Source organism: Stigmatopora argus, chromosome 5 (assembly GCF_051989625.1).
Source record: "Stigmatopora argus isolate UIUO_Sarg chromosome 5, RoL_Sarg_1.0, whole genome shotgun sequence".
NCBI classification, from domain to species: domain Eukaryota; kingdom Metazoa; phylum Chordata; class Actinopteri; order Syngnathiformes; family Syngnathidae; genus Stigmatopora; species Stigmatopora argus.
The window spans coordinates 10,232,053-10,245,502 of record NC_135391.1 but is presented as its reverse complement, the minus strand read 5'-3'; the positions used below and the strand labels follow the sequence as shown (position 1 = coordinate 10,245,502).

Sequence of the window (13,450 nt, the reverse complement as noted above, 5' to 3'; positions counted from 1 at the left end):
TTCCACCACATGCAAGTGTTTTGATTGACATTTGAATGATTTGAGTGAGGTTAAAATGTGGCAATGAGTTTTATGCATTTTAAGTAGGTAGGTAGATTTGTCGCCTAAGAAGTTAAGCTAAAGATGGAGGCAGAAATATTGAGACGGAAAAAAATACTACGGCATGAAATGAGTAAGGGATGAAATAAAGCAGGATATAATGTGAATACTAGGGGTGTAGATCTAATTGAAAAAGCATTTTCTTTATCTCAATTCACAATCTACTGTCCGATTCAGGGATGAATAATGAAAAAGAAATATAAAAATTTTTGATCCAAACTCTGGTCATTCAAGGAACATAAATTAAATTATATTTAACAAAAAAAGTGACAAAGTTCTTGTTTAACTTCAATTTCATAACTTTCATAACTTCATTCATTCATTGTATTCATATAGTGACACAGGGGCATTCATATCATTTTCTTAAATAAACATAATTTTCAACACTGTTAACCGCTTGGGCTTCAAGACCAGTTGATAGCACCAAGGAACAGAGCAACCACATTGAGGCTTTGCAACATGTGTGAACCAATTGGCTGCAAAGCCTCATTGATTCAAATAGCTACATTCCTTCAAACAGCTTCCTTTGGCCATAGCTTTTCATGATTCTGAAAAAAATAAATAATTCCCATAGTTTTTAGGGGGGGAACACTATAGATTTCACACAGTTTGCCATCTAAAATTGTACACTTACAAGGAGTGCTTCATTCCTCCCAGCATATACTGCGGCGCAACAGATGTGAAATAATGCCCAAAGTTCATTTTTTTCTGACAATTATTATTTCAGTTAGCGTTCCAGAAGTGGCATTATTCGCTAGTTATGCTATTTAGTTGTCATGTGGTCATTTAATTTTCCTATAACACTGCAAGTTTGAATGATATTTGACATAATGACCTGCTCTTATTTGTCATCATCTCCATTGTTATGGCTCTACGCCTGTTCTTCCATTTATAAAATGTGAGTGCAAATTGTTTTTTACTGCCTTGTGAGTGCCACAATATTGCTGGTAGCTGCTTTCACGTTTTTTTTTATTGGCACAGGATATGTCACGACTCTAACAAATAAAGCAGCCAGATCAGTAAACCGATTCGTAGCTATAAATCTGGGCCATTGAACCATTCATAAAGGTTTTTTACTGATCCATGCCTTCACAGACCGACGCACTTAGATTTCACAGAGCGATAACCGATTCAAATGGTTTATCTATACAATTCTAGCATGTATACAGTATATACTAGCTGTTGTCGAGCTGGTATCTTAAAAAAAACCGCTACATTTCAGAAAACAAACAAGGTGAAGGAAAACAACAAACAATGTTTTAGATAGGTCAATAATTTGAACATAAAAGAACCATACATTTTATTTGTATATTCTAGCCATTGGTAGTGGAGCAAGCATAATCGTTGTTTTTTGGGTTGTTGGTTTTTTTTCCCTTGTGGGGGCTAATGTTGTTTTTCTTCATTGGTAGAGTAGTTGTTCACAAATCTGACTTTCCGGGTGATAAAAATTGTATATTTTGCCAGCATTATGCTACTTTAGTGTAGTGTTGTACACAAAATTGAATCATACATATTAATGTACCTTTATCTGCTTCACCAGTGCTTCTTCAAACTGCCTCAGGAGAAAATCAAACAAAAGTACTACAAATCGTGTGTTTCAGGCTTTTTGGGCAATAATCAATAGTTACTTGAAATTTCACAGAGGCAGTGTAGTAGTTCACTCTTCAAATTTAACTAGGAGACAAAAGTGTGAATGATCAAATAAAACCACCATTCTTAGCAGATGAAATTTTACTAAAATGTAACCATTTTTATTGTAAATTATACATATAGATGATTGGGGCAAAAATGTCAGTTGTACTTGTATTTAGCATCAATAGATATGTTCCTTAGTTTTCTTAAAAGGTTTTATAAAGTACTATTTATCTTGCGCTTAACATAGATGACTTTCCTCGCAAAAACAGAAGCGAAAACACAGCGGGTGCTAAGTGAATAGCATTCTTTCTCTCACAGATCCTCCATTATTTGGAAATGAAATAAATTATGTCTCCCTCTGTACAACAATAGATGAGCCAGATTATGCTCTTCACTGGCAAAGTGTATATGAAAACTGCTATAATGTGGCATTTGCAGGACATCAGAAATGTTGTCATCCTGAGAGAGGTATTAGGAGCACTACAGCAATGAAAAACATTGTTTTAGCATGGTGCCATGTGAACACATGCAAAGACACACACACAAACAGACAGATCAACAAATCTCTTGTCATGTTTGGATATGCCAAGCTAACCCTTTTGGTTGTGCATGGCCATTAGCGTCAGACTCCATGACCATCAGGCTACTACTACCCTCCAAATGTGCATAGCAATGGCCAAAATTCTGTAGACAGTTTTTTGTGACACAGCGCTGCAGGGTTATTTTCTTGTATTTTTTCTAATGTGAGACTGCTTTCCCTGCTGAGATGCATAAACCTCCTGCAATTGTGGGTAAAGCACCAGAAATAAATCTATATATTTTTAATTTTTATTATTTCACTACACCCGCAACCAGTGTAAGAATAACCAGTACGAAAAAATGAATGCTGTAAAAAGTCATGCTTCACATAGCTGACTTTCTAAACAAAAAAAAAGGATACTACAGTACTTTTAATATCCAGTACACGTAGCAATTGATAGGAGGTAAAGATTATGTTCTTGATACAGGACTTGCATCTAGCAACTGATAGCGCCGTATTTCATTTTGTTGTCTTTCCTGCGATTTAATTCCTCTTATTTTAGACAGTCTACAACTTCCTTCGTGTTTGTTTTTGAAGAGGGAAACAATATCTGCCTCTTCATCATTTGTGCTGAGGGAGGTGAAACTTTAATAGGTTTTCCCACAAAAACAACAAACTTAAAGGGCAGCTTGTATTTTGTTTGTAAATCAAATACACCATTGTTGCTTACAGGAAAAATAATGATTGAGGTTTTAAATTAATACATAGTTTTTTTTAATTACAACACATGGACATTTTGCAGCAGCCTGAGGTGTTGCACGGCAAAGGGAGGGTGTTGGAGATGGGGAATTGTAAACTCTAAAGGGCATTACAGTATTTTTAGCTGTTTTTAGGGAAATCACATGGGGGATAAATGTAAGTGGAATTTATTATTACAATTATGTAAAAAAATAAAATTAAAAAAGTCCTTAAGGGAGCAAAAGAGAAACGTGAGTGTCACGCACAAAGCAAACATATTTATAAACGAGAGAAAAAAATGGGGCTTTACTTAATGAGACAGTCACTGAGAGGTGACGTTAATGCTGAAGGAAGTAGAGTTCCATTGAGGTGAACATATTTGTGTCTGTAGTATTAAAATGTATTCCATTTTGGTTAGCGTCCATTGCCTACCCCTGCCTTCTATTCTAATTTTATTTTTAAAAAAAATCAAAATTAAGAGCTGTGATGTCAGGAACATGTTTTGTTACATAGTGCTACTACTCCCCGTGTTTCTTAGAGTTGTCAATACTCTGCTAAAATGGATGGCATTTTAACACTTGAACAATGTCCCCATTGTCACCATTTTTCAAGCCATGCCAAGTAAACAACAAAACCTATAATTACCATACAAAATCCCGGCTGACATCCTACCTAATGATATGGTACACAATAAATTATGTTCCATTATGGAAAAAAGACTAGACTTGTCTAACTCAGGAGCACTCAAGTGTTGACAGAACATTTAATGTTGTCGTTTTGTTCATGCTTCTTAAATCTAGACTGCAACAAGCACAGCGATTGAAAAACAAACAATTTCTTATCTGAAAATATTAATGTCACTCCCATGTGTTTTGTAGCAGCTTTTGGTCAGTGGCCAACAATGCCTAATTCATGTTGAAACCAAGGTCACTGTTATCAAACAGTGTTTGCCAAAATAATTCTGCAATGTTAGTGATAACATTTATCATCTAAATTATTGGTCTTTGTTCCAAACGATGCCGCTCTGGCAGTTTAACCAATTAGGTGTCTGCTAAAACAAGCGACTCCTGCATTGGTTAAAAGGGTTCAGTTGGACTAAAAACCACTGTAGCCCTTTGGGGACTAAGTGCCTACTCATGATTTAATGCCATTAATTCCACTTCAGAGAATTGGTGTTGTAACAATTACTTACTTACAAAGCACCCACTTTCCATTGTTTAGATACAAAACATGTAAAATAAAATAATAATAATAATATATATTTTTTTAAAGCTGACCAATACAATGGTGAATGTTGATGAAAATTCACTATCCTTTCCATTGCAAACAGGTCACACTCTCGCTCTCTGATCATCATTTCACTTTAATCATGCATTACATTAGACTGTGAATAGTCTTTCTCTGTTTGTCTTATGTCCGAAATCAGCTAGGATAAACATCAGCATCTCGTGAGTCTGATTAGGATACCCAGTTTTTAAATTAAAAAAAGGAGCAAAGGCTCCTTCATTTTTGTTTGTAGCTCTAGCAAATTCCCCCAAAATCTATCCCCTGAAGCCCATTACCAAAAGTAACAATGTATGAAAGACGTCAAATTAGGTAAATAGTTAAGAGCCACGCCCAACTCCTTATTATTATCTGGCCAAATGGTTGCCATTATAACACCAATATCACTGTTTGCAATGCATTGTTTGAAGTTATAATTAATAGTCAAGAAAGTCCTGCTTTGTGTAAAAGCAATAGTTTAACACTTAAGCCCTCGTATGTTGGTGGAGAGGTTACAAGTTGGGTATTGTTTTTTTCCCCCAAGATAAGTACAGATCATAAACAACTGCAACCATTAACTTACTGAAATGTGAATACCTCCATCATTATCAATCAAAACGGAGTATTACCTCTGCAGAAACCAATTTTTTTTCATTATGTTATATTGGATTATGTTTCTGTTTTAGTTCAATTTTCTATTACAGTGTTACCATCCAATAGTTTCTCTATCGTGTGTCCTCTATAATGTTCCTGGTACTCATATCCTCTTCCTCCCCGCCAGCAAGGCCTCCAGGCTTTTCTGCAGCATTACAGCATGTAAACCTCGGATTACAGCAGCCAGAGTCTGCCTGGGATTGCATGCCTCTGCGGATCACAAAATACACAAGTGTACAGTCTTCTCACCAATCTACTCCTCCTTTCTGAAACGACATACACTTTTGCATACCATCAGCACACACACATGTGCACAATATACACACCCAAGCAAGCTCATGTTGACATGCGCCGCAGCTACACTGCAGTGGATTAACTTTCATATTTATTCCCTGGGTGTGTTCTCAGCTGCCCTTCTGCAGCTGTCCTTAAATATAAAATCCTCTTTACTTTTTTCACACTACCGCGTAGCTGAAGGACACCTATTAGGGAACCCTTTGTTTAGGCCCTCGTGACACTCAAACAAGGTGTCTCATCCCATCTGTGCCTCCAATTGAAATTATATTTTGATGGCATTGTTAAAGGAGAATATTAAATGACTGTGCCTGCCAGATTCTAAAACCCTTAAGAATAATTGGATGGCCAGTGTGCTTGGAGTTGCTGGTTGTTGACTGAATCTGTGCCATTATAGAGAGCATATACAAATTTAATGTTGTTTTCAATGGTGGGTTGAGTAAGATGCGTAATTAAGTTACCTACTTTTGGGGCCCCGTACCTGATGCAAATCTCACATGATAATTCTTTGTCACAATGGTCGTTATAACCAAGTAGGCCATTTGGATGACTGTGAAATACGCCACTTGTGACATTTTATTTATTAATACACTAGAACTTTAAGAAGAAGAATTCATACCAGATCTAGTAGGTTTTAAAATTATTGACAGGCCTTTTTTACACACAACAAAATTGTTAAAAAGACAACGACATTAAAACTATAAGAATGAGGCTAGTTGACAGGTTTTCTTGGAATGCAAACCATGATCATTTAAAAAATAATGGTGTTTTTATTTTTGTAATTAATTTATTTAACATATCAAATTCATTAATTCACTTTCTGAACCGGTTATCATGACAAAGGTCATGGTGGGTGCTGGAACATGGGGTAGCTACAGGTGGGAAGTGAATTATTGGGGGATTATTTCTGTGAAAATGGTTTTATGAACTGAAACCTCCAGAAATTATCAGTGCATCTCTTATATTTGGTTTTGCCTTTTTATAGGTTAACTTTAAAGCTTAATTCATTTTTTCCATCTTCAGCATTTCAGTTCCTTATTTGAGACAAATGAACATATGAATGAATTTGAATTTAAGGTACTAAATGTCTTAAATGATCATAAACGTTTTCCAAGCCCATCAAATGAGATTTCTTCATCAGGCAGGGTGTTGCAATGAAGTTTGAAGTATGCATTTGTTTTTGTAGCAGGAGGAGTAGGAACAGAAGCTTGCAGAAGTGCACACACCCACCTACGTCATCCAAACACTCCCAAACAAGCAATAACATAGCTTGCAGCTCATCTGGGAAATCAGAACACAGCTAGTTGTTAATATGGTTTTCATCACTGCTATTTCTGTGTGTCTGTGTGTCTGTGTGTCTTTCAGTGTGTGTCTGTGTGTCTTTTTGTGTGTGTGTGTGTCTTTCTGTGTGTGTGTGTGTGTCTTTCTGTGTGTGTGTGTCTTTTTGTGTGTGTGTGTCTTTCTGTGTGTGTGCGTGTGTGTGTGTCTTTCTGTGTGTGTGCGTGTGTGTGTGTGCGTGCGTGTGCGTGTGCGTGTGCGTGTGTGTGTAAGTATATGTGAGTGACTGATGGTGAAGGAAAGGAATGAAAAGCATACAAGTGATCAGGCACAACAAATTGCACAGTCAAATACAGTGAACGGCTTCTTGCAAGAACACCTGCCATCATTGCAGGTTACCTATAATTGTGAATCTATGTATGTTTTGGCCTACTTGTATTTTTTTCCCCAAGAATAAACAAATTTGGAGAATAATTACTCATTCGCAATGAAACCTCCTGTTTTGGTGGCAAAGCATGACATTTGAACTTTCACTGTAGATTATTGCTTTAATTTAAATACCTTTTGAGTTTGATGTCAAGCACAAAATAAGCACTTAATTAATGCAATGGGGCCACCCATAGTGCAAAATGTGTCCTCAAGCCGTTTTGTATTTTTTAAGGCAGTTTTTATTTTACATTTAACATTCACGTGCAGCAATGGATAAATCCTGCACAGTTAAAGTATCTCCCTTATCCATTTTATTTCCATAGTATTCTATGCTTCATAAAAGTTGGCTATGTGGACCAGCTGTAGGGAACTGCGTTGAAAACACTATGATAAGGAGCTTGATAGCACAGAGTACTTTCCACTGTAGCAGCCTGGCCTGCTGCTGTATGAGCAAGCTGTTGCTACTTTCGTCTGAAGAAGGAGGGAGGGAGGCTAGAATTGACAAGGGATGACTATAGGGGATTAAAAAAAGTAGTTGTGAGATAAGAGCAAGAAGACAGAAGGAAGGCTCGTCGTGCAAGCTGTTCAGAGACTGCGCTGACACATGTTGCTCATCAGCAGGGGAGAGCAGAATGAAGAGAGAGAAGTAGTGTGTACGGTGTTTGCTGGAGCAGTGAAATGGCACCGCAGCTTGTCTGGTGATATTCCCGCTTTGTGTGATGGTGAGCAGCAATGGCAGAAGGAAGACGAACACACACAGGCTGGCCAACCATGGTGGCTGTGGGGTTTGAAAAGACAAGAACTAAAATATGAACGATCGAATACAAAACAGGGAAAAGCTACATTTTAATGTGATGCTTTCTTATGAGAGATATCCATCTATTCATTATTTCCCCCAGTTCTTAAAATTTATTAAATATAATATATTCAGTGTGTGTCTGTGTGTGTCTGTGTGTGTCTGTGTGTGTCTGTTTGTGTGGGTGTGTGTGGGTGTGTGTGGGTGTGTGTGGGTGTGTGTGGGTGTGTGTGGGTGTGTGTGGGTGTGTGTGGGTGTGTGTGGGTGGGTGTGGGTGGGTGTGTGTGGGTGTGTCGGTGTGTGGGTGTGTGGGTGTACTCTTTCTTTTGACGGACCCCAAATCTACTTTATATAACATCGTTTTATTAGCAGTCTTAGCCGCACGCAGTCTTCCGGCACATGGCGTGATGTCACGGACACTCAAGTTGCATTAGAGCTTTTCAATTTGAGAAATGTTTTGTCCATATCGGATATGAAACCAGCTCCCGCAGGTTGATGTGGTTTCAATCTGTCTTGCAGAAATCATATTTTTGTGTTCTGTGACTGTTCTGACTACAAAGAGCCACCCACTTTTAATCTGGATGGCCTAAAAATCAGATTTCGGCTGCCAGTCTGAACAAGGCCATAGTTGCCACAAACAACAGAGAAACACAATAAAGAGAGCAAATAATGAATAACCTTGTATGAAGTCATCATGCAAAGCTAATAATGTGAGATACACAACATCTCACTTGTCATTTGATGCAAGCGCTGCCATGAGTGATGCGCATAAATCACCGCTCCTCCCGATCAAAATAGTTTCCTCAATATTGCAAGAACCCTGTGTTGATTTCCCTCGAGAAGCACGCAGAACATTAAAGAGCCATAACTTGAATTGTCTTGGTTTATTGCCATTTCATTTGTACGCAGCTCTTCTAATGACAAAAGACAAAAAAGGAACCAAATTCTAATCAAGAAATATTTAATGGAAACCATATCTGATGTTCTGAAAACTTAGTGCAGCACAAAGACATTTTCAATACAGGGATTGTATGTATTTTATTGGCTACAATTTAGGCTAACATTTACTTCAAGCACTCACAGAGCAAATATAAGATACGTTCTACACCCTTCTTTGTGTCCATTCATGCCCAATAGCTGCCAGGGGAATCAATAATCAAATTCAGTTAGAAATAGAAAAACATGTAAACGGTATGCATGGAACACTCTGGGTCAGCCAATCAATTGAATACGTTATTGTTATCCTTTTCCTCATGTTTTTAAAATTATTCCATTGGCCGGGGCCACGGATGGTTTTGGGAGTGGCTGGGGGTGTCACACAGGTGATCAATTTAAGATCAAATCCCCATTTCACAGCACAGGTCTGAGATGTTTCATATAAGTAGCCAAGTTTAAATGAATGTCCTTTGGAAGTCTGCCCTCACCTCCTCATTCTAAGTGTGCGTCTAACTTCCACTTGACCTAATTATACGCTCTTCTTCTGTCATGTCCAACTTTTGTCACAAGACCGCCATCCCATAATGTGTTGCAAAGAGGCGTGCTCAATGGTGTGAAAGGGGTCATCATTGTTCACCCCGCCACGAACAAAACAGTCTTTTTTAAATGAGACTTCCTCTGTACGTCAAGTAAATTTCCAAAATCCACTTTGACAAATATGGAATGCCTAACTTTAGATTTGCGGTGGAGACATACATATAGCTAAATGAGTCAGCCACTTAATATAAAAACACGTTAAAATCAAAGCCTTCCTAACCATACTCCATCGATGAGGCCCCGTCCACTCTTACTCGTTTTGTGTTTTTGCTGCTTTTCTGTCATAATGATTTGATTTGGTGATTCTTAATGATCCCATTTACTTTGATTTGCTTTGTACTTTGTGCTTTTGCTTTGTTGTTCTGTCTAATCATCCTCTTGCTACTGTCACAATGAAATTTCCCCAATACGGGATGAATAAAGTTATCCAATCCAATCCAATCATGCCCTGATAGACAAGTCAAGTAAACAGCAACTATGTCCGGTAATGCTGCTGTCACACAGAATGAAATGCCATTGTAAAATATACCAAAGAGTCGAATTACAGACATGCATAATGTTTTGTAGTGTTTTGATATTGTGGTCTTATTTTAATGTACTATTTATATATGTATAATGTCTTTTATTGGATTGTTGCAGCACAAAGTCGAAGAGGATGTTACTGAAAACCATTAATTTAATATTACAAATGGCAGTTATAGATGAATTTGGGATAACCTGTTAGATTGCTTTTAAAAAGGAAATTATTTCAGATTATTGCACATGCAAAGCTATGCCATGATAGAAAATGGGACAACAGAAGATGAACTATTTAGTTGGAAATCATTTTTATTGTTTGCAGTTTCACTTCTCTTGGTCTGCACAACATTAGTAGTACATGTTCATCATGATACACAGACTCAATTCAATTACTTTAGATGCTAAAATCATATTTGTGTTTGTGTTCAATATAGCTGGCCACGTGGGATCCAGTCCATGGACTGAATGGCACCCTGACAGACAGAAAGTTGGAAAACAACATGCGAGGAGTTGTCCTGAGAGTCGTTACTGTCTTGGTAAGATCCACTGCTATGTTTTCAATACTATGACGATCTGTCCATGTTGGGGTGTTGTGACGCAGTAGCAGCCATGTTGTGAAAACCTGTATGTATGTACAAGCATACAATAAAAGCACAAAGTATATTAATACCCATTTAGTAACAAAATTAGGTATTACATGAGGTACTCTCCCAATAATTGGCCTATCTAATCATGGCCGTTAAGAGGTAACCATGTGAATATTGCATCAGGCAAGTTAGAAAACAAATATTTTGAAACTGTGAAAAATCAGATAGACTGTATCCTATAAGAAGTTCTACGAAGGAAAAACCCAAATAAGTCAGTCAAGCTCACAATTGCGACTCCTTTCTTAGCCTCTCTCCCCTAGAGCGGCCACCGAAGTCATTTGAGAACATCCCGTATTCGCTTTTAAAGATTCACCGCTGTAAATTCTTTATATCCCGTCTTTGAAGTGTGAGACGCTGAGAAGAAAGCAATGATGCTTGACATCTTTGTGGCGATTCCTTTCTTCTGCTTTGCTTTTTAGCCTTCTTATTTCCCCCAGATATACTCTCATAATAATTTTACAGGGAAAAGAACTCGTACTCTTTATTAATGTTGTCAAGCTCCTTTTGTTCTGGACTAAGGATGAGTGGAATACATGAGCAGGCTGAGGTTTCATGTGATCGTTCTTTTTTTTTTCTTCCATTTTTCACGCTTTAATCCAACTAACTGTGTTTATCACAAGGTGACTTAAGCCCCCTCTCTTTTTATGATATTCTTATGATACTGGCCACCACTGGTAGAATCTCATGCAGTCTCTTCTTAACATAGTAAATAAATATCATAGTCAAAATTTTGCTCTTGTGAAAAAAAATGGCTTGGACAGTATACACAGACCATACCAGCCATTTTACCCTAGATTATTTGCATCCACACCTAACGCCACTGACTCCTGTTTTAACCGTAAATTGCAATGGAGGGGCCATGCGGCTATTATTCACAAATGTATTCATTCATTTTTCATACCTCTTATTCTCACAAAGTTCGCGGGGGCACTGGAGCCTAACCTAGGCAACTATGGGCACTTGGCGGTGGGGCCTCGGAATTGGTTGCCAGCCAATCGCGGAGCACAAGGAGACCAGCCTTTTAAGCTCACACTCGTATCTGGGGACAATTTAGTGTTCAAACAGCCTACCATATTTTTGAGATATGGGAGGAAAACGGAGATTGGAATGAAATATGAATGAACAAATATACAAGATCTCTCTCAATGGTGCTCCATTAACAGATGTATCCTTTGGATGCAAGATGAATTAGTTATTGATCATTTAAATAGGGACTAACATCGTAGCACTGTTAGAGGAAATAACCATATGATTTCCATTGATTAGAAGAGTAATATATTGATTATTAGGTATTGGATACCTGGTCAATAATTTTGCAACTAGAGTTATCTTTATGTTGTTCATTAGCAGAAGACATCTTTCTAAAATGGGCCTATAATTGATATTTCATCGCAATATAACTGAATAGTTTTAAGGTCATTGGTCTGCATTAAAACTATTCTTTTTTGGTGGGAACTGAATGGTACAAAGAGGTCGTAAATTCCCTCAGTGACTCACTTTGCTCGCATTTTTTTTGTATTTTACAGCTGCATTGAAGTGACAGCCTTGGCTAAAGGGATTCTATTTATATTTTATTATATATGTCTGTCCTTCCATTAATGCTTGATATCGTTTATACTTTTCAAAATCATGCGCAAAGAACATGGAGAAAACATAGCCAACAGTTTATTACATAACATTGATGTTGTGTTATGATATTTAAAAGGTTTTGTTGTGCGTAGAGTAGGAAAAAAATAAAAAAAGGACAAAACATTTCCAGATTTGCTGCCCAGGAGTATCAGTTTTGACAAATAAACAGCTATATTCCAATGGGGCGGGGGTGGCGTTGTTGGGTTGTATATGATAACCTTAGGAACATCATTAACTAAGCATATTTGCGGTTTGAAATTTATAAAATGGCTTATATTTTAAACATATGTCCTTTTCTTAAGCCTGCCACATTCAGTTTGTTTTGCTCAGACCTTTGCACCTTCTGGTGGAATTGTTTTTTATCCAATTTGCATATGCATTTTCATTTTATTTATTTGTATGGATAATGAATGAATAAAAACGGCAATGGGACCACATGAGGCTGTCTAGAAGAAAACAGGAGGTGGAAAGAAAGTCTTGTGGTGTGGGAGGGTGCTTTTGCTTTGCTTGCCTGCTCGCTGCATGCAGACAGATGTGATAACATTTTTCACGCTCGACAAATAAGGAGAATTGTCGCCTTGATGGATGTGACGCTTGGCTAGACTGGCAGAGAGGAAACACAGTATCTCTGGCATATGTTTAGGGAAATACGGCATTGTGGCAGCGTGGAAAAAGCACCAACTGGCATCATGCAGCTGGTGAGTGACAGGGGGAATACATGAGTGCCAAATAACAGATAAGAGAAGACAGTGCAATGAAGCCTCATAGAAGGAATCAACTCACCGGGCATTTTTTTTTTTAGGCTTGGAGATATTTAGCGTGAAAAGCATCAACCAGGTATTGATTGAGGCCGGCAGCTCAAAGACAGACCATTCAGTCCAATTTTTGGGGGATGATTAAATGAGCCTTCACCACTGAAAACTTTCAACAATGCTTAAAATTTGACAGTATTGATTAAGCTTTGTTGTTGGCCTTTTTTTCTTAACTTGACATTTTGTTTGAGATCGAGGTTTTGTTTTGTTTTTTTCCAATGAACTTTTCACCTCAAAGACACTTTTTGTAGTATAATGAGGTGAACTAAAAGTATGTGCTGACATTTACTTGTGGGAGTCATGAAGTGTTCTGATGTGTATTGTACAGCTTGTTACAAAATACAAAAGTGTTACATCAAACTGAACATCCGTGAGTATTTCAAAAAGCTAAATTGTTTCCCAATCAGAGCACAGAAATTTAGTGGCTAGTTCTCACTTTTGCCTCAATGTTATAATAATAATCGGACATAGGCCCTGTCGTCATTATCAACAACACAAAAAAGCCTACTTGTCATCACACCCAGAAACTGCGTGTGACGAAATTGGTGGTGCTTCTCCATAAGCTGCGTTTACTCGGCAAAATAGCATATGAGGCTATGTGTTT

At 37.7% G+C, this 13,450-nt stretch overlaps 1 protein-coding gene across 9 annotated transcripts in view; it reads left to right on the top strand.

Moving 5' to 3' along the window:
• Positions 1 to 13,450, top strand: part of grid2 (glutamate receptor, ionotropic, delta 2) — a 250,138-nt gene that overhangs the window by 168,920 nt on the left and 67,768 nt on the right. For all 9 annotated transcript variants that reach the window (XR_013300387.1, XR_013300389.1, XR_013300388.1 and 6 more), the window contains one exon: positions 10,193 to 10,294. Coding sequence is in view for 6 of the 9 variants with exons in the window: in XM_077601423.1 (XP_077457549.1) it covers positions 10,193 to 10,294 (102 nt within the window). In the remaining 3 variants the exon portion in view is untranslated. The remainder of the gene's footprint in view (positions 1 to 10,192; positions 10,295 to 13,450) is intronic.